The following is a 22,035-nucleotide window of genomic DNA, read 5'->3' as shown; positions in this document are numbered from 1 at the left end:
CTACCCATCACCCTTCTGTTTCTTCCTCTTGAGGGGTGTGAATGAGGCCAGGAAGAGGTATTCCCTCATATTACATATTAGTGGTAAAGATTGTTCATTAGTGAGCACCATACTACAGATTAGGAACACTATGCCAACAAGTGAAACATGGCAGTGATATTGGGAAGGTCATTTTCAGACCCGCTGTGCAGATAACCGATAAATAATTGAGGCTGTCTGGGTAGTAATGATGTGTGTGGGTACCTGGGCTGCCCTCTGCTCATTCTCTGCCGCTTGCAGGCTGCGCTCCAGGCTGGCCGCTTTCTCCAGCGCCATCTTCCTCTCCCGCTCATACCGCCTCAGTGTCTCCTCCTGCAGGATGAGTGTTGTCTGTGCACTGCTGAATTTACCATCCACACTGCGCTTTCCTGTGCAGGGAGAGAGCAGACAAACACGGATAGTCAGTGAGTTGCAAATAATATCAACTAGCATTCAGATTTTATGAAAATTGCATGAAGCTTCAAAGTGGACTAATCAAAATCCTTCCCACACTCAGAGCCCCACCTCCATACACATCGCTCCACCTCCCCATACTCAATGCCCCACCTCCCTATGCTCAGAACCCATCCCCACACTCCGAGCAACTCCTCACTCAGTACCTCCTCCATGTAGTCTGAGCCCCTCCTCCTTACACTTTGAGCATCTCCTCCTCATACTCTGAGCCCCACCACCCCACACGGATTCCAACCTCCCCACACAACTCTGAGCTCCTCCTTCCTACACTCAGAGCCCCGCCTTTATACAGTGATCCTGATCTTAGTATAGCTTCTCACCCTCTTCCACCTCAGAGAGGACTTTCTGCAGCTGCTGCACCCGTGTGGCAGCTCCATCTCGCTCCGCCTCCATCTCCACCAACTGCCGCGATGCCGTCCCCAGATGGGTGCGAAGATCGTCCTGGGAACATGAAATTCAGTATATCGCAAATATCAGATACTGCATTATCCTATGTTTGTTATACGTGGGACATAATGGGGGGGAGGGGGTATGTCACATTGCCCCCACTCCGCCTTCTCAAGCCTGCAGAACCACAATCTATAGATCAGCCAGTTAAGTAGACAGATCAGAAGGGTGAATACACACATACAATCGCTACAAGCAATAAACGGTAAAGTGTCACCACCTATCAAAATTTGGGGACAGGAGCTGCTCAGGGCTATTCTAAGCCTGCAAAGAGAGGTTATATCGGATCAACCTAGTCTTTATACGCAATACAACTCATATAGGGTAACCTCTCTTCACAAGTGCAGATTTGGTTCTGGGATATCTTCTGTACAGGTAGATAGCCTTTCAAATGACTTTAAATAATTTATTTACAAAGTAAAGAGGGAATTACTGGATTATAATAGAAAAATGTTATATCTCACCAATGAATGTACTGTGGCCGGCAGCAAAATAGAAGGATTAAAAGGTGGGGTGTGATTCAGTCATTGAGTCCATAAGCAATTAGGAGTCCTGCATATCTTCCATGTGGAACTCCACTTACCGTATACATTAGTGTATAAGCTGACTCGAGTATAAGCCGACCCCCCAACATTTACCCCAGAAACCAGGAAAAAATGATTGACTCGTGTATAAGCCGATGGTAGGAAATGCAGACCTCTGTGTGTGACCCCTCCCATGTGCAGAGTACTGTTCGCAGATTTTGATGGATGTGCCACTCCCCAGTACTGAGTATGTAAATCTGCTGTACTGGCCAGTTAAGCTGAGGACACTGCTTAAATAACTAGGGCCCTGTGAATCCCATTAATATACAGCAGTGTGGGATAGTGTAAATAAAAACATGCAGCAAATAATTGACCATGTGTTTAGGCAGACTTTTATGTCCTTAAAGGGACACTTAAGTCAAACAAAAAAAAATGAGTTTTACTCACCTAGGGCTTCCAATAGCCCCCTGCAGCTGTCCGGTGCCCTCGCCGTCTCCCTCCAATCCTCCTGGCCCCGCCGGCAGCAACTTCCTGTTTCGGTGACAGGAGCTGACAGGTTGGGGACGCGAGTGATTTTTCGCGTTCCCAGGCACATTAGCACCATCTATGCTGCTCTATGGTATATGATATATGCTATAGCAGCATAGATGGCGCTATTGTGGCCAGGAACGCGAAGAATCACTCACGTCCCCAGCCTGTCAGCTCCTGTCACCGAAACAGGAAGCGGCTGCCGGCGGGGCCAGGAGGATCGGAGGGAGACGGCGAGGGCACCGGACAGCTGCAGGGGGCTATTGGAAGCCCCAGGTGAGTAAAACTCATTTTTTTTGTTTGACTTAAGTGTCCCTTTAAAGCAGAGTGTAAAGGCAGAGCTGTGTCCCCTAAGTGTCTCAGCGTATACAAAGCGCTGCATGTTCGTTCTGCTTACCATATGTGCTGCTTTGCCATCCCTGCAGACGCATGTCCCGCCATGTTCTCCCTCCTCGACGTGTACAGCAAGCTGGGTGGCCTGTGATAAATGGCCGGCTGTCCCGCCATGTTCTTCCTCCTTGGCGCGTGCAGCAAGCAGGGTGGCCTGTGATCTCTCCTCCATCAGCGTGTGACAGAAAGTGAACGCAAACCCGTTTCCTCCTCTGAGCGTCCTGGCATATTTTCAGCACTGTGTGGGTCATTTGATACCGATCCCCACCGCCATCCGCACTGCGAGGATTCCTCTGTAACCAAGTCAGTCACAGCCGCATTGCTATGACGCCACTAGAGGGTGTCATAGCAATGCGGCTGTGACTGACTTGGCTACAGAGGAATCCTCGCGGTGCGGATGGCGGCGGGGATCGGTATCAAAAGACGCACACAGTGGTAAAATGCCGGGACACTCGGAGGAGGAAACGGGTTTGTGTTCACTTTGTTACACGCCAACGGAGGAGGAGAGATCACGGCGGGACACGCAGCCATTTACATCACTGGCCAGACAGCTTACTGCACATGGCGGGGGGACTTACAGTAATGCCTGCACATCTCTGCACATGGCGGGGGAGGACACAGCCATCACCGCTAAGCTCTGTTAACAATATTGCGGTGAATGGTGCACTCAGGGGGCTCACTATTTCTTCAGGACTCGTGTATAAGCCGAGACCCCCACTTTTGAGCCACTTTCTTGGGCTCAAAAATTCGGCCTATACACTAGTATATACGGTACTTCTTGTTCTCAGGGTGGAAAATGGAAGATCACTAGGGCAAGCTTCCCTGAGAGTTTTGGCCTCAAGAGGGCCCCTGCAGCTGTGGGGTGGAGCCCCCGCACATTTGGAGGGAAAAAATAATGCAGCTATGATCATCAGGGCACTCCCTCTTCTGTCTCATACAATACAAATGGTATGGCAGCAAAAACCTAAACCACTGGGATGGAGAAACTTAAAATGATCCGATACTGTGGGCAACCCTTTCCTGGGTCATATCAGATTATAGCCAGGACTGTTGAAAGATGAGCAGCACCCACACCGAGAACATTTTCTAAAAAATAAATAAATTAATACCACAATGTTTGCATTGCATGTGCTGCAAGTGAGTGAATTTGCCCAATAGCTATTTTGCAAAAATTTTTAAAGCAATTTTCACTATAATCTGACATGACCCAGATGAGAGTTACAAATGTTTACCATCTAACAACAGACCATTTGCAAAAAGACCCCCTGTGGTGACTGACCCTTACCCCTCCCCCATAACCCGTGACATACCCTCTCCCGCTGAGTGTCTCGCAGTTCCTGTAGGAAGTCTCGCAGGGCACTCCGGATGACCTCAGGATCGATGTCGGCAGACAATTGTTCCCCTCGTGTAGGAGAGACTGATCGGTCCGGGGTCCTGCTGCGCTCTGGGCTTCCTGTGCGCGGGATGGGGCTGCCCCGCCCGTCCGTAGTGGTGGTGTAAGTATTGTCATATCCTGTGTGGTGGAGAATGAACAGAACTATGACCACAATTATCTATAGCAGGCTCTAAATGTGGCCATTCATCTATCGACCTAACAGTCGATTGACCATCCGATTCGATAATTATTATCGAATCGGATGAAAATAGGTGCCACCAAGAGCATGCCTGATTAATGGTGCGAATAATTTTGTGCCGAAATTGGTTGCATGTATCGATCATACATACTGCAAGATGTAGGGCCATTGTGGTCAAGTGGGTGCGCAGCGTTAAAGGAATGCAATATGTAAAAATGTGCCCACCCGGTGCAGTACACTTTACCTGTCTGTGTGCACTGCTGGCTCCGTCTGCAAAATCCGCACACATGCGCCCCACGTAGTTGCTGGAGTAACGTGGGCGTGTGTGGGTGGCCACGTCTAGTGGCGGACATGGACAGGTAAAGTATACTCCACCGGGCACCGAGAGGGAACATTTTACATTGGGGAGGGGCTATCGTCAGGCTGGCGGATGCAACGCCACGTTTCAGCATGAAATCGATTGAGAAGCGGCCTGCGGTGTATGGGCAGGCAACAGATCAAATCTGCTCAGAGAGATCTGTCTGTTGGTCGATCTGCCCATACATCATTGCCCGATGTATGGGTACCTTAATGGGTCACCTGACTGTGACGTCCACCCACCCTTTAGTGAGCAGAATGTCCTCTTGGGGGAGCTGCTGCGCCCTCTAATGGCCGGACTCGGAGTGCGCCCAGCTCGGCCAATTCCCAGTGTCCTCCTCAAAGCCGAATGCAAACTGCTGAGCTTAAATTCCAGCTCTCTCTTCAGCCCCTCGAGACGTGCAAGCTCCGCCTCCAGCCCGTGGACACGCCCCTCACTGGCGCTTAGCTTCAGAGCCAGATGAGCCACCTCCTCCTGCGACGCCAGCACTTTGATCTCCAGGTTGCGGGTGTTATCCAGCAGCTTCTTCTCATTGCCGCGCACCTCCTCCAGGTTGGCCTGCAGCTCCTTCTCTCGCAGGCCGAAGTCACTCTCCACCTCTGACAACTTACTCTGCAGGGCGCTGAGCTGCGACCAGAGGGGAAACAGCAAGTCACAGAAAGTCACACTCCTCATATTTCTTTATCATATAAAGCCCTACACAAGTTGTCACCTCCATACATTTCCTCACATATCTCCAGATATCATCCCATACCAGAACCTTCCTCCCTCCCAGACCAGCTTGTCCTATAGCTTAGTAACCTCCTCTCACTCCCGCATCCAGGACTTCTCACGAGCATCACCTCTCATTTGGAACTCTCTCCCACAGCCTGTCTATCATGCTCTGAACCTGGAAACCTTCAAACCTACTCTCAAAATACACCTGTCCGGACTAGCTTATAATTTGCTATAGGTATAGATAGCATCAGAAGGGTTCACTGCCTCATTCACTAACCCCTGTGTCTCCTTCCCTATCGTCTCCAACCCAACTACCTTCTAGAATGTAAGCTCACAAGGGCAGGGACTTCTTCCTATTTTTCTTATTCTGCTGTAATTTATCATATGAACACGTATCAGTATTGGTGATGTCTCCTACTACACATCAACTTCCTGTATTTGTACTGTTGATTGCACAGAGTTTTGAACCTCTCATGTATCTATGCCCCCTGGTGATGTCACTTCCTATTCCCCAGGAAGCACTTAGATAGTCCAGCTATCCTATGGCATCTTCCTGAATCCTATTCATTCAGTTAGTAATGACTTGTGCCATTTGTTGTATGAGAGAGGAGTGTAATTATTAGGATTCCCCGCCTGCATAGCTCCCAACTGTCCATCTTTTGGGACCCAGTCCCCCATCCCACTTTCTCCCTCATTTGTCCCTCTTTCAGGACTGATGTACCTATCTATGTTAATATATGTATTTTTCTCCTAATACATGTGTTTAATTGCAATTGACTCTAAACTTTATTTCCATCCTTTAAAATGATCTATTTTCTATTTACAATGAAGAAAAATGAACCATGATAGAAAGGACCAGTGTTGTTTGAATGATCATACAACATATTTTTCTTATGAAATCTTTATGGTATGAGAGACTAGTGGTGTGGTGGGGCGTGGTTAGGGGTGTGGCAGGGGCATGGCTTAATTGTCCCTCTTTCTGATCTCAAAAAGTTGGTAGGTATGCGGCCTGTGTAGAGGACTGATTATTGGGCGATAGCGGTGATAATAGTGCCCCGCCCATGCCTCACCTCCTTCCTGGCAGCTTCCCGCCCGTTCTCCGTCTCCACCACTTTCTGTTTGAGGGAGAAATTGTCTCTGCGCAGCTCTTCCTCCCGCTGTTCACATGTAGAGAGGCGTGCCTGCACCTCGGCCATATCGCGGCTGCGTTTTGTACTCTCGTCATCCAGGACCTTCAGCTGTGAAAGATGACAAATAAGTCAGAACCGCAGCACTTCCTGTTCAGACGAGCTCATTATCCGCTGTGCAGAAATAGACAAGTCTGCGGACTGATCTATAAAGATTGACAGAGAGAGAAGAAGAGAGAAACAGACGACGTTCCATAGCAACCGGCCACCAAAATGTGTCTATCCATACAGACCTCTCCTGTCTGTTATTTCCTGTGACCTGAACTGAGGTCTTATACCCTCTTTCCTATGAACTTCCCTCTCCTCATACAGACACAAGGTTTCCAGTATAATTCAGGCATTCTGGGAAATACATGCTGACAGCCTCCCTACATGTATGCACACTATTCTGTGTCACATGGTCACTACTAACTTACCTGATAATCAGCTGAATCCAAAGAGGACAGAAAAGCAAACTGTACACAACAAGAATCACATAGCAGCATAGTACTGTGAGCAGGATGTGAGATTATCATGCCGTAATCCTCCTCATCTCAGGTGTTTGTAGGATGGATATGTCCTCTCAGCCACACTGATGTTTATCAATAAGATATTATTCTGGTGCTAGGTGGAATGTCTTTGGATGATACTGATGGTGGATGGAATGTGATGTGGGAATGTGATTGGATGGTACCAGTGGTGGATGGAATGTGATTGGATGATACTGATGGTGGATGGAATGTGATTGGATGGTACCGGTAATGGGTGGAATGTGATTGGATACTGATGGTGGATGGAATCTGATATGGGAATGTGACTGGATGATACTGGTAATGGGTGGAATGTGATTGGATGATAATGGTAATGGGTGGAATGTGATTGGATGATAATGGTAATGGGTGGAATGTGATTGGATGATAATGGTAATGGGTGGAATGTGATTGGATGATAATGGTAATGGGTGGAATGTGATTGGATGATAATGGTAATGGGTGGAATGTGATTGGATGATAATGGTAATGGGTGGAATGTGATTGGATGATAATGGTAATGGGTGGAATGTGATTGGATGATAATGGTAATGGGTGGAATGTGATTGGATGATAATGGTAATGGGTGGAATGTGATTGGATGATACTGATGGTGGATGGAATGTGATGTGGGAATGCGATTGGATGGTACCGGTAATGGATGGAGTGTGATTGGATGATAATGGTAATGGGTGTAATGTGATTGGATAGTACTGATGGTGGATGGTATGTGAAGTGGGAATGTGATTGGATGATACCGGTAATGGATGGAGTGTGATTGGATGATAATGGTAATGGGTGTAATGTGATTGGATAGTACTGATGGTGGATGGTATGTGAAGTGGGAATGTGATTGGATGATACCGGTAATGGATGGAGTGTGATTGGATGACACCCGTAGTGGATGGAATGTGACGTGAGAATGTGATTGGTGGTTGTCACACAGATGTCACCCATCAGACATACGAGGTCCCACCTGTCTCCGCAGGTCCTGCAGCTCTCTCCGCGCTTCCAGTCGGGACTTCTCCACCTCCCTCAGATTGCAGCGCAGGTCAGTGGCCTCCTTTTCTGCGGCGGCCCGGGCCTCCTCCAGCACACACAGCCGCTGCTCCTTCTCCTCATTGGCCCGCTTCAAGCTGTCAAAGTTAACATCAGTCAGGCAGGGTGGGCCTTCCCACTCACACTAATTACTCAGCTTTTACAAGCTATACAAGGCTGCGCTGGGTCCCCGATTCAAACCCCCGCCAGGGCACTATCTGCATGTAGTTTGTATGTTATCCCATTGTCTATGTGGGTTTCCTCCGAGCATTCTGGTTTCCTCCCACATCCCAAACACAGATAGGGTAATTGGCTTTCCCCAAAAATTGGCCGTAGACTACAATGGGCATAGGAGTATAGTGGGATTAGACTGTGAGTTCCTCTGAGGACAGTCAGTGATGACTATGTACTCTGTAATGTGCTGCAGGAGATGGCAATGCTATATAAATCTATATATATAATAGAGTAAGTGCCTCAACCTTCGAGCAAGAAGAAGAAGTACTTTGCATGAGAAAATGTATGCGTGCTCAATCACCAAGTTTTAGGCTTCTTTTCCACGGACTGTTGAGCTGTGTGCTCAGCAAGCAGTTACCAGGCAGCAGCAAGCAGTTACCAGGCAGCAGCAAGCAGTTACCAGGCAGCAGCAAGCAGTTACCAGGCAGCAGCAAGCAGTTACCAGGCAGCAGCAAGCAGTTACCAGGCAGCAGCAAGCAGTTACCAGGCAGCAGCAAGCAGTTACCAGGCAGCAGCAAGCAGTTACCAGGCAGCAGCAAGCAGTTACCAGGCAGCAGCAAGCAGTTACCAGGCAGCAGCAAGCAGTTACCAGGCAGCAGCAAGCAGTTACCAGGCAGCAGCAAGCAGTTACCAGGCAGCAGCGAGCAGATACCAGGCAGCAACAAGCAGTTTCCAGGCAGCAGCAAGCTGTTACCAGGCAGTAGTGAGCAGTTGTAAGAGTTTGAGAGGCATGTTACTGCCTATCAACTGTCCGTGGAAAAGAGGCCTACCCTAGCAAGTCTGGCTTTGCAAATCTGGCCTAATTGGCTATTCATGAGGCAATGCTCATGCAAATATGCATTTGCTTTTGCATGCCAAACTATGCAGGGTCAAAAAACCAATACTGCAAAGCAGTCGCCCTGCTACATGCCAGTGATGAGCGAAAATGCAAAAATTTGTTTTGATAAATTCTTACCGAATTTTCGCCTAATTTCGTTTTGACAGGCAAATTTTTCCATCTAATTTTTTCACGTTAATTTTCGCCTAAGGCCAGTCATTTTCGCATTACTTGCGTATGATTGCGGACATTTTCCACATAAGGGCATTAGCGCCCGCATTCAGAGAAGTTTCTTGCGCATTATTGCGGGCATTTTTCCGTATAAACGTCCGCATAGATTGAATTTCCATGCGGATTATTGTGGACATTTTTCCGCATAAGGGCATAAGCATCCGCATACAATGAATTTTCGATGCTGGTCGAAAACGCAAATATTTCTGAAGATTTTCGTGAAAATTCGCCAAAAAACGAAAACGGGATTTTCGAGGTGAAAATTCGCAAGCAACACTGCTACATGCTACATTAGCACTATCCAGGAGCGCCACGGGGAGGATTCCCAATGACCCCCTTTTATACAACCGGGGGGACCACAGGGTCCCAGGCTCTCTCACTGCCTGGGAACCACAGCGACACCCCGGAGGGGGAGGCGCAGGCGCCCCCCCCCCAAGCGTGGCCAGCGTCGGGGAGAGCCATCCACACCCACCTCCCAATATTAAAAACAGGCACTTACCTTAACGTCCATTGCGTTCTGCTACATGCGCATTAACTTGGGGGCACCACATGAGAAATGAGAGAAGCATGGGTCACCCCGAGCTTTAGAGCTCAGGGCTAGCTCACATACAGCACTCCAGGGGGGGGGGGGGGGGGGGGGGGAGGACAGGCGCAGACAACTTACTCCAGGGTTCACACCACCGGAGCAAGCCATCCACCACCTGCCTCCAAAGGATACAAACTGCAAAAAAATGCTTTCCATGAGAAAATTAATGCGCATGTAGCAGAACGCAATGGACGTTAAGGTAAGTGCCTGTTTTTAATATTAGGAGGTGGGTGCAGACGGCTCTCCCTGGCGCTGGCCACGCTTGGGGGGGGGGGGGTCGCCTGCGGCACCTAGCCTCCCCCTCCGGGGTGCCGCTGTGGTTCCCGCGGTCCCTCCGGTTGTATAAAAAGGGGGCATTGGGAATCCTCCCTGTGGCGCTCCTGGATAGTGCTAATGTAGCATGTAGCAGTGTTGCTTGCGAATTTTTGCCTAAGTCATTTTCGCATCGAAAATCCTGTTTTCGTTTTTTGGCGAATTTTCACGAAAATCTTCAGAAATATTTGTGTTTTCGACCAGCATCGAAAATTAATTGTATGCGGATGCTTATGCCCTTATGCGGAAAAATGTCCACAATAATCCGCATGGAAATATAGACTATGAATGTATTTTGTAGGTACTGATCTTTTGCAGGAACGGATCTTTTGCAGATAATGATCTTTTGAATGTGTACAGCAACTTTGTGTGCAGCATCTTGCAAATATTTCTATCTAATGGGGAGTGCAGCTCAATAGAATAGACTGTGTAGGTATGGCTCTGATACTACATGGAAGGGGGTAAAATTGGTCTGTGATCTTTCATTTTTCCAAAGACTTTTATCTGATGTGTGTACCCACCTTTATTCTTCTTGCTTCAAGGGTGAGGCACGTCCTCTATTAGATAGATAGAAGATGCGGCGTATGCTACGACGCGGGATGGCTAGTATATAATAATAATAATAATAATATGGTAGGATTAGATTGTGAGCTCCTCTGAGGACAGTCAGTGACATGACTATGTACTCTGTAATGTGCTGCAGAAGATGTCAGCACTATATAAATACATAATAATAATAATAATAATAAATATAAATACTGTTTGTATATACAGTATATACCTATGTAAACTGGAGAGGTGGGTGGAGCTAATCTGAAGAGAAAACCTAATTTCAGCTTTAACACATCTCTGGTGGGATCCTCATGCAACCTCAGCGTGAAGCAGGTGGTTTCAGAGCACGGTGCCGTAGCAGTAACGTTACACTGCGCGGGGCGTGTAAGGTTAATTCGGGGTTCCGGCAATCGCCAGACCATGAATTACATCTCCCTCTAAGTTGCTACGACTTGGGCGAGGGAAAAGTACTTTACACCGCCAGGGATATGTTGGCAGCAGAGCGAGCCATCATTCGGCTCGCCCTGCGCCCGACTCACTGGCGGCATACTAACACGCACACCCTCATCAAGAGCTCGGGCATGCGTAGTAGAGATTGTCTTAGTAACTACTCAGGGATGCAGGTACTTCTGAAGGCTGCACGAGGTGTACTGAAGACCCAGGAGAGCGAGTAGCTTCCACCGAAGGTAGTGGTGGATTGACAGTATGGAGCGATGACAGGGAGGCTCCATGGCATCTAGGATCTCCCCCCTACATAGGCAAGTATTAAAACTGAAATTGATTTTTCACTTCAGATTTGCTTAGGAACAGAGGTATTCCAACTTTTAGACATCCTTGCATAGGGTAAGGAAATGATGAAGCTTTGCCATCGGCAGTGGCCGTATTCACGTTCATCAGTTAAGGGGGAGGAACTTCACTGTATGGACAATGACTGCTTGTATAATGGAGAGTCTGGGGGCGGGGCCATGACCTCACACACACAGCTCTGTACTGTGACTGCAGTCATTGTCCCATTGTCCAAACTATCCAGGCGCAGCAGCAAGTTTGGGAGAGAGCAGCGGAGTATGGAAAAACATCTGGACCCGCCTCCATTCATTAGACAGCTACCTGTGGGCGGAGTAAGGTAGCACATGACTCATACACATGAGCTTCATTTCACACTTTCTATGCAAATTCCCCTTGAAACTGAGCCAATCATGTGCAGTGACTGCTGGCTAATTAGCTGGATGATTAAAGCGGAAGTGAACTCAGAACTTCCTCTCTGCTCTAAAAGATAAGCAACAGCATAATAACCTTTACATAAAAACATTTCTTTGTTACAGCTTACAGAATGCTTGGAAAAATCTGCAGTATGTCTACTATGGCTTAGGATACCATTGTTATGCAGATGACACACAACTGTATCTGTCTTTCAAGCCTGGCACCCAAGACCCATCAGCATCCATAAATGCGTGTCTAGTGGATTTACAAAATTGGATGAACACCAGCTGGCTGAGGCTGAACTCTGACAGAACAGAGGTGTTGGTGGTAGGTGGTCCACACATGATGGATAAAGTTCAAAACGCTCACCACCTCAAACTAGCAATTGGGGGAGATACCGTACAGCATAAAGACTCTGTGCGAAACCTTGGGGTGATCCTGGATGGAAATCTAAAACTCAAACAGCAGATATCAGCTGTCGTCAAGTCTTCCTTCTAAGAAATATAGCAAAAATCAAACACCTTATCCCAGCTCAAGACCTACCTACCCTGGTTCATGCATTTGTATCCTCCCGCCTAGACTACTGCAACGCCCTGTTCATCGGATCTACAGAAAAGGTTCTGCGCCCCTTACAGCTAGTACAGAATGCTGCAGCCAGACTCCTAGCCAATGCCCCCCGCAGCTCACACATCACCCCAGTACTGCAATGCCCCCCGCAGCTCACACATCACCCCAGTACTGCAAACTCTTCACTGGTTGCCAGTAAAATGGAGAATCAATTTTAAGATCTGCCTGCTGACATTCAAGGCTCTACACCACATGGGACCCAAATACATAGCGGATCTATTGGAACTTTATGCCCCTCCACGCACCCTCCGCTCTGCCAACAAGATGAAGCTGATTATTCCCAGGACACACTTAACATTTGGTGCTCGGGCCTTTTCCTACGCAGCCCCTACTCTATGGAACTCACTTCCACAATCAGTACGAGAGGCTCCCTCTCTGGACAGCTTTAAAAAAAGGCTAAAAACTCACCTCTTTTCCCTAGCCTTTGAGACTGCATAATGCAGGGTCACAGCGCTTTGAGTCCCCAGGGAGAAAAGCGCTATATAAATATTGTTATTGTTACTTCCTGCTTTCATGGACGAAGACATATTATTCACATCCTGTGTTTACCAATTAGCTGCTTTGCCATGGCAGTCAGCTGAGGGATCAAATTACAACTTGTGTTCACAAATGATGGGGAATTAGACTAAACAGGCGAAACTCTCTAAATACATACAGGGCACATTTCTGTATGTTTCCCTTCTGTCCTGTGCAAGAGTTCAGGTCCACTTTAACCAGCAGCTGACCAGGCTTGATGGCTTCAGTTTCCAGTCAGTGGACATTTACATGGAGAGAAGGATTTAAGGGTTGATTCCCAGTAACCAGCACAAGACAATGAGAACCTGATCCGCTCGCTCTCAGCCCGTCGCACGGCTCCTCGCAGTTCCTCGTTAGACTGCTGGACCGCCTCCTTCTCCTTGGACTCATCGGCAAGACACCTCCGCAGATCCTGCGCTTCCTTCTTGTGTTGCTCCGCCCCTTCGTTACTCTCCCGCACCCGGCGGTGTGCCTCGATCAGCTCTCGCCGGACGGCGTCCCTGGCGTCCTCTGCCGTGCAGAGCTGCGTCTTGGCGTCATCCAGCTGAGGGAGGAAACACAGAGATACGGTGACTCATCACTGTATGGGGGGAGGCAGGAGAATGGCCGACAACCTGGAGCAGAGACTGTATACAGGGGTCATATCAGACCATAGCGAGAAATGCTGAATGAGAGGTGATTTAAGCCTGGTACACACATTCAATATTGATTGGCTAATTTTAACACCCCCACATAGTATGAGGGCTTAACCTCACAATCTGTTCACTGTATTCCAAATTCTGTTGGCCTTCATACTATATGGAGGTGCTGAAATTGGCAAATCATTGGCCAATCAAACTGGATATGTGGACACATCTTTACAGTACTATTTTAGTCACATGCTGCTCCTATGGTTACCACTTACCTTTCATGACTTCAGGACAGACTGTATTTAACAAATATACAGTGGTGTGAAAAACTATTTGCCCCCTTCCTGATTTCTTATTCTTTTGCATGTTTGTCACACTTAAATGTTTCTGCTCATCAAAAACCGTTAACTATTAGTCAAAGATAACATAATTGAACACAAAATGCAGTTTTAAATGATGGTTTTTATTATTTAGTGAGAAAAAAAAACTCCAAATCTACATGGCCCTGTGTGAAAAAGTGATTGCCCCCCTTGTTAAAAAATAACTTAAAGGTGGTTTATTACACCTGAGTTCAATTTCTGTAGTCACCCCCAGGCCTGATTACTGTCACACCTGTTTCAATCAAGAAATCACTTAAATAGGAGCTATCTGACACAGAGAAGTAGACCAAAAGCACCTCAAAAGCTAGAAATCATGCCAAGATCCAAAGAAATTCAGGAACAAATGAGAACAAAAGTACTGTAATTGAAATCTATCAGTCTGGTACAGGTTATAAAGCCATTTCTAAAGCTTTGGGACTCCAGCAAACCACAGTGAGAGCCATTATCCACAAATGGCAAACACATGGAACAGTGATGAACCTTCCCAGGAGTGGCTGGCTGACCAAAATTACCCCAAGAGCACAGAGAAAACTCATCCGAGAGGCCACAAAAGACCCCAGGATAACATCTAAAGAACTGCAGGCCTCACTTGCCTCAATTTTAAGGTCAGTATTCACGACTCCACCATAAGAAAGAGACTGGGCAAAACGGCCTGCATGGCAGATATCCAAGGCGCAAACCACTTTTAAGCAAAAAGAACATTAAGGCTCGTCTCAATTTTGCTAAAAAAAATCTCAATGATTGCCAAGACTTTTGGGAAAATACCTTGTGGACCGACAAGACAAAAGTTGAACTCTTTGGAAGGTGCGTGTCCCGTTACATCTGGCGTAGAAGTAACACAGCATTTCAGCAGAAGAACATCATACCAACAGTAAAATATGGTGGTGGTAGTGTGATGGTCTGGGGTTGTTTTGCTGCTTCAGGACCAGGAAGGCATGCTGTGATAGATGGAACCATGAATTCTACTGTCTGCCAAAAAATCCTGAAGGAGAATGTCCGGCCATCTGTTCGTCAACTCAAGCTGAAGCGATCTTGGGTGCCGCAGCAGGACAATGACCCAAAACACACCAGCAAATCCACCTCTGAATGGCTGAAGAAAAACAAAATGAAGACTTTGGAGAGGCCTAGTCAAAGTCCTGACCTGAATCCTATTGAGATGTTGTGGCATGACCTTAAAAAGGCGGTTCATGCTAGAAAACCCTCAAATAAAGCTGAATTACAACAATTCGGCAAAGATGAGTGGGCCAAAATTCCTCCAGAGAGCTGTAAAAGACTTGTTGCAAGTTATCGCAAACGCTTGATTGCAGTTATTGCTGCTAAGGGTGGCCCAACCAGTTATTAGGTTCAGGGGGCAATTTCTTTTTCACACAGGGCCATGTAGGTTTTGAGTTTTTTTTCTCACTAAATAATAAAAACCATCATTTAAAACGGCATTTTGTGTTCAATTATGTTATCTTTGACTAATAGTTAACGGTTTTTGATGAGCAGAAACATTTAAGTGTGACAAACATGCAAAAGAATAAGAAATCAGGAAGGGGGCAAATAGTTTTTCACACCACTGTATGTAGTTGTCAGTGTGGGCACTTCTCCCACCTACCTGCAACCCCCACTGTACCGATATGACTCAGGTGCGGACTGACAGACAATATTTCTGCTGGCTCATTTATGTCCTCCAGCGGTCAGTAAATGAGCCCCAGCGTGTGACGTTCCTACAACAATTCTGATTGGCTGATACAGAAAGGAAGCCTCACCTCTCTCAGCGCCGCCTCCCGCTGCTTGCCAAGCTCACGGATCTGCTCATGGAGACTCCTCAGTTCTCTCTCGTGGGACGCCAGCGACTCCTCAAACTGATCCCGGAGACTCTTCAGCTCAGAGTTCAGGCTGATGATTGTGCTCTGCAGAGGAAATGTGACATCATACATGACTCTCAGCTGCCCCGCCCCTCATGGTCTTTATGCCCTCCCCCGAGCAACACCCTCCCTGCACTCCACATACATCTACCCATGCTTCCCCTCCCCCATGCTCCCCATACATCTACCCGCATCCCCCTCCCTCCCCCATGCTCTCTATACATTTACCCGCATCCCCCTTCCCTCCCCCATGCTCCCTATATATCTACCCGCATCCCCCTCTCTCCCCATGCTCCCTACATATCTACCCCCATTCCCCCTCCCTCCCCAGAGCTCCCCATACATCTACCCGCATCCCCCCTCCATCCCCCATGCTCTCTATACATCTACCCCCATTCCCCCTCCCTGTACAAAGCTCCTCATACATCGACCTGTGCAAAACACTCACCCGGTCCTGCTCCTGCCGGCTCTGACTCTCCCGCTTCTGCCGCTCCAGATCTATGCTGAGGCTGCTGAGCGTGTGCTGCGCGTTGTTCAGCTTCTCGCTCAGAGATGCCTTCTCCGACTCCTTCAGGGAGAGAACCTGTGATGTGGAGATAAAGCTGCCAATGTTATATCAACAGCAACCGCCTCCCCCGCCCATCACATCTCAGGGGAAGGCAGTACCGCCAATGTAATAACAACAGGAACCGCCTCCTCCACCCATCATATCCCAGGGGAAGGCAGTACCGCCAATGTAATAACAACAGAAACCGCCTCCCTTCCTATACCCTGCCCCGCCCACCATATCCCAGGTAAAGGGAGAACCGCCAATGTTATACCAACAGGACCTGCCTCCCTTACCTATACTCCAATAGATAGAAGAAGGCACTCCACAGGCTTTAAACTTGCGTTTGACTTCTTTATTGAGCAACTGCACACACTACATGTTACGGGTACTCTGACCCTTCCTCAGGTGTTGAGACCGAAGGCGATTGATTGAAGTTGACTTGGACTCCCTCACCTATACCCTGCCCCACCCATTTTATCCCAGGGGAAGGGAGAACCGCCAATGTTATACCAAAAGGAACTGCCTCCCTCACTTATACCCTGCCCCGCCCATCTTATCCCGGGGGGAAGGGAGAACCGCCAATGTTATACCAACAGGAACCGCCTCCCTTCCTATACCCTGCCCCGCCCACCATGTCCCAGGGGAAGGGAGAACTGCTAATGTTACACTGGACAGAACCATCTCACAGCAGCATTATACACTGTCCTGTCCATACGCATCATATCCTGGGGGGAGAGAACTAACAATGTCATACCCCACCCCCACGGAGCCATTATACACTTGTGTGTGCTCACCTGCTGTTTCTCGGTCTCAGCCTGTAGGAGGCTGTCATCCCGCTCCTGCTGCAGAGCCGCCATCTCCTCACTCATCTCCTCCCTCTCCATCTCATAGCGTGCCAGCAGCTCCTCCCGCTCCTGCGTCAGACGCTGCACCAGCTGCTCCTTCTCCGACTCTAGCTCCAGCCGCTGTGCCTCCTGCAATAGTTCACAGCACAGTCACAACGGGCGCACACCACATGTCCCAGTCACAAGGGGAGCAGACCACATGTCCCAGTATGCACAGCCAATCACAAGTAATAACCGCTGCCATTACACCATGTGATCACTTTGAATACACACATAGCTGCTCTGCACAGTACACACCAAATTATACAAAAAAAATGCAAAGAGGGAAAACCTCTGCCCCATCGCTGGCTGCTACAAGTAAAAACAAATATGACTTTCCTAAGATTTTGTCTGTTTAATGCTGGCAATACTTCTAGAGGACACATGACCTCCAGGTACAGCAGGCACATGACCACCAGGTGCAGCATACACATGACCCTCAGGTGCGGCAGACACATGACCCCCAGGTACAGCAGGCACATGACCCCCAGGTGCAGCAGGCACATGACCCCCAGGTGCAGCAGGCACATGACCCTCAGCTATAACTTGGAGGATATAAACTGTGCACCTTATCTCGTAGCAGCCGTTCCACGTCCTCCTCGTGTGCTCTCTGCTCACTCTTCAGCGCCCCCTGAGCCTCGGTCTCCACATGGGCGAGCTGCAGGGTGAGGGCCTCTCTGTCCCGCTCCAGCTTAGTGATCTCAGCCTCTAGATGGCGCCGCACAGAAGCCACCTCCACTGCAGAGACAAAGTATTCTTATATAAGTGTCCGTCCTCATCTCAGGGAGAAGCCAAGCCATGCACTGTGTACTTCATACAGTGTATGTGATATGTCAGCACTCACAGCTGGGACTAAAGAGGAACTCCGCTATAGTACACAGATCCGTATAGCATATACCATCCCTACACAAGTCATCTTGTAGCTGAATACCACTGAGGCAGGGGAAAACGGCCCTGCAAGTGTGTTCCCTGCCTAAATAATATCTCTAAACATCATTCTGCAGCTGTTATAACTTCACTAGGAAACTTGCTGGAAGGAGACACCCTACACACCTGCTGTACATTATGCATACCTGGACATAAAAAAAGCAAAACTTTAAGACACGCCCCTGTCACACCTCTAGCCACGCCCCACCACACACCCTGCATATTCAAAAAGAATTCAGAAGCAAAAGATGTCGTTTTATCAATTTGACAACAGAAAGAGGGCCACTTTACGAAACGCCCCTGCCACGCCTCTAACCACGCCCCCACCTTGCATCTCAAAAATAATTCAGAAGCAAAAGATGTAGTTTTATCATTCAAACCACACTGGTCCTTTCTATCATCACTAGTTTTCCTTCATTTTAACTTTTGAAAATAAGAAATATATCAATTTAAAGGATACCTTTGCGCTGTTCAAAATGTAAAATCAGGTGTGCAAGCTCTAGCCAAGCCCACCGCTCCCCCCATTCTCCTCCATCCACCTCCGTTATGTTGCAATGGCCCCCTGAAGCTACTTCCAGGTCGGTGGAGGGGGGGGGGGGGGGTGGGTGTGTGAGAAGTGCGCTGCCTGGCGACGCGTGTGTCCTTGCTCACACCTACATAGTGCGCATGCGCAGTGTGCACCCAGTTGCGGGCATGTGATCGAGGACGTGCGTTGCCAGGCAGCGCCAGCACACTGCTTACTGACCCTCCTGACCCAGATGTAGCCTAGGGGGGCCGTTAGAACATAACAGAGGGGGGTGGAGGAGAACAGGGGGGGTGGACAATCAGCATGAAGAGAGCCTCCTACACATGCCTGCTCCCATACATACTTTGCTATCAGCAGCCTGGCCTGTGTTACAGAGAAGTGACAGGTCCTCACAGCTGACATTGCTGGGCATTCTGGAGGAATAATAGCTCTGTACCTTGCAGGGCTTCTTTGGCCAGCCTCAGACTCTGATTTTCGGTCTCCAGCTGCTCCTTGCGGGATGTGGAGGAGGTCAGCTGCTGCTGGACATCGAACAGGGCGGTTTCCAGAGCCTCCTTCTCTGTCCTGTGTAGATAGAGAGTAGCTGAGGGCTATAGCTGGCATTATGTGGCGTGTAGCTTGGCCTGCCTGCACATATCATTGTCACTGTGTTACTGCAGAGGAGGAACCGGCGATGTTTGGCCTGGTAGCTGCCTGGTTACCAGCTATGTGCAGCCAAGTCCAGTGTTACCAAGCAAGGAGAGTCCATCACGCCTCACTGACCACAGCGGCTCCTGTGTACTGTCACGGAGGGCTGCAATGATCAGGAGGATTTGTAGTGAACTGAACACGAGCACTCTCTCCTGTAAAGCACAACTACAATGCTAATTTCTTAAAAACGGACCTGAACTCAGAATGTCCTCCCTTCTCTAAAAGTAACAGCATAATAACCTTTACAGAAAAACATTTCTTTGTTACAGCCGATACAAATCCTGCAATGGGTGCATGTCATATCGGCGCCGCTCAGTTCAGCGTGGGGAGAGCCGAATGACGTCTCTCCCTGCTGCCGCTAAACTCAGAGGCAGCGTTAAATACTATTCCCCCTCCGAGTTGTCGCAACTCGGAGGGAGATATAATTCGGGGTCTGGCAGCCGTCAGAGCCCCGAATTACCGCTACGTGGGGTGCCCATCGTGGCATTGCTTCTATGACGGTGCTCGGCTCTCAGAGCCGCGTGCCGAAATCAGCTGATTCGTCCTACAATAAATCTGCAGTATTTCTACTTCCTGCTTTCATGGAAGCAGACATTGTTTACACTGAGTGCTTTCTAATGAACTTATCTGCCATGGCAGTCGGCTGACACAGCGGAGAGCTCAAATTACAACTTGTGATTAGACACAGTTGGGGAGGGGAATAAGACCGGGGCTAAACTCTCTAAATACATGCAGGATGCATTTCTCTATGTTTACTTGTCCTGTGCAAGATTACAGGTCCATTTTTAATTTTAAACAGATGAGAAGCCATTTGCAAAATAAATAACATCACCCCTCTGATGCAGCGGAGATGGTTAAGCCTGAACGTGGGGCGGAGACGAAGATGCATCTTTCTCGTGTCCCAGAAGCCTCGTGCGAGTCCTACATAAACCCCATCATTGCTGCAGAGTCCCTCCCAGCACACAGTCTTATTACAGGAAGTAATGGAGGGCCACCTGGAGGAAGGGCCGGAGCCTCCGTAGCGGCAAAGGGGGCAATTGCCCAGGAGCCTGTGGGGGTCCCCAAGGTGCTCCTCCAGCTATGGTGACCCACAAGAGTGCGGATGCTGTGTGTTTAATTAATCTGTATAGGAAAAGGAGGAGGTGAATAATGGGAACCCCAAAAAATGCTTTTCAGGGGACATACGATTGACACCTAATGATATTGTGTGACGGGGAATTGTATTGGGCCTGGCAGCTGGCTCAAGGGCTCTGGAGGTGAATTGGTTACTTTTACCCCAGGGCCCCATTGTAGCTAGAACCATCCTTGCCTGGAGGGAGGACTGCCACCAGCAGCCTGATTCTCCCCCAATACCGCACGGGGTGAAGGAAAGAGATCATATGATTGGATGAGGAGTGCTAAACTAGCAGTCCAGCTTGCAGACACTCTGATGACCATGTACTGTCTGTATAAACTGGGCCTGCGTTACCTGAGGGCAGCAATTTCCTCCGCCTGGGCTCTGTTCTCACGCTCACAAGCCGTCAGCTGGACAACCAGGCTCCCTTTCTCCTTCATCAGTGCTTCCTTCTCTCTGGAGGCCCGCAGAAGCCCCTCGCTGTGCTGCTCCACCTCCTTACGGCTCTGGACCAGGTCTTCACTGAGAGCAGCCTTGTGCCGAGTCACCTGCAGGAGGAGAATTGGAGACGGGTCCTTTAGCTATTATCCATCACCGGCTGCCGCCCTGACTCTCCCATAATCCTCTGCTCTTACCTGGCCCAGCTGCTCCTGTAGGTGTGACTTCTCCTTGCGGAGGGATTGTACCTCCAGTAGCAGCTTCTCTCGGGTCTGCTCCATGGCCTGCAGCGAGTGATCCAGCCCAAAGCGTTCTGTGTCCAAATCCATCTTCTCCTGCTCTAGCCGGACCAGCTCATCCCGGATAGAGGCCTTCTCCTGCTCCACCTCGTGCTTCTGCCCCAGCAAAGAGGCCCGCTCCTCTTCCAGCTGTACATACAGTATAAAAAAAGTACATCTCAATCTGCCCTAGAAGTACCTCTCCTCACATGTAGTGGTATGACGGGTCCTGGGACACCTGTCCTCACATGTAGTGGTATGACGGGTCCTGGGACACCTGTCCTCACATGTAGTGGTATGACGGGTCCTGGGACACCTGTCCTCACATGTAGTGGTATGACGGGTCCTGGGACACCTGTCCTCACATGTAGTGGTATGACGGGTCCTGGCACACCTGTCCTCACATGTAGTGGTATGGCAGGTCCTGGCACACCTGTCCTCACATGTAGTGGTATTACAGGTGCTGGGACACCTGTCCTCACATGTAGTGATATGACGGGCCCTGGCACACCTGTCCTCACATGAAGTGGTATGACGGGTCCTGGCACACCTGTCCTCACATGTAGTGGTATGATGGGTCCTGGGACACCTGTCCTCACATGTAGTGGTATGATGGATCTGGGACACCTGCCCTCACATGTAGTGGTATGACGGGTCCTGGGACACCTGCCCTCACATGTAGTGGTATGACGGGTCCTGGGACACCTGCCCTCACATGTAGTGGTATGACGGGTCCTGGGACACCTGTCCTCACATGTCGTGGTATGACGGGCCCTGGGACATCTGTCCTCACATGTAGTGGTATGATGAGTCTGGGACACCAGTCCTCACATGTAGTGGTATGGCAGGTCCTGGCACACCTGTCCTCACATGTAGTGGTATGGCAGGTCCTGGCACACCTGTCCTCACATGTAGTGGTATAGCAGGTCT

The 22,035-nt window shown here is 49.0% G+C and overlaps 1 protein-coding gene across 4 annotated transcripts in view; it reads right to left on the bottom strand.

Annotated features, from left to right (window-relative positions):
• Window positions 1-22,035, bottom strand: part of CROCC (ciliary rootlet coiled-coil, rootletin) — a 113,042-nt gene that overhangs the window by 13,083 nt on the left and 77,924 nt on the right. For all 4 annotated transcript variants that reach the window (XM_068241576.1, XM_068241577.1, XM_068241573.1 and 1 more), the window contains exons 17-30: window positions 21,025-21,255; window positions 20,744-20,937; window positions 19,022-19,149; window positions 17,701-17,870; window positions 17,043-17,222; window positions 16,147-16,281; window positions 15,600-15,743; window positions 13,145-13,383; window positions 7,703-7,862; window positions 6,101-6,268; window positions 4,556-4,940; window positions 3,692-3,894; window positions 813-933; window positions 244-407 (exon numbers count right to left, since the gene is read on the bottom strand). In XM_068241576.1, the coding sequence (XP_068097677.1) occupies window positions 244-407; window positions 813-933; window positions 3,692-3,894; window positions 4,556-4,940; window positions 6,101-6,268; window positions 7,703-7,862; window positions 13,145-13,383; window positions 15,600-15,743; window positions 16,147-16,281; window positions 17,043-17,222; window positions 17,701-17,870; window positions 19,022-19,149; window positions 20,744-20,937; window positions 21,025-21,255 (2,622 nt within the window). The remainder of the gene's footprint in view (window positions 1-243; window positions 408-812; window positions 934-3,691; window positions 3,895-4,555; window positions 4,941-6,100; window positions 6,269-7,702; window positions 7,863-13,144; window positions 13,384-15,599; window positions 15,744-16,146; window positions 16,282-17,042; window positions 17,223-17,700; window positions 17,871-19,021; window positions 19,150-20,743; window positions 20,938-21,024; window positions 21,256-22,035) is intronic.

The sequence above is a fragment of the Hyperolius riggenbachi genome, chromosome 6, assembly GCF_040937935.1.
Source record: "Hyperolius riggenbachi isolate aHypRig1 chromosome 6, aHypRig1.pri, whole genome shotgun sequence".
NCBI classification, from domain to species: Eukaryota; Metazoa; Chordata; class Amphibia; order Anura; family Hyperoliidae; genus Hyperolius; species Hyperolius riggenbachi.
The sequence above is the reverse complement of the archived record's forward strand: the minus strand, read 5'-3'. Positions and strand labels throughout refer to the sequence as shown.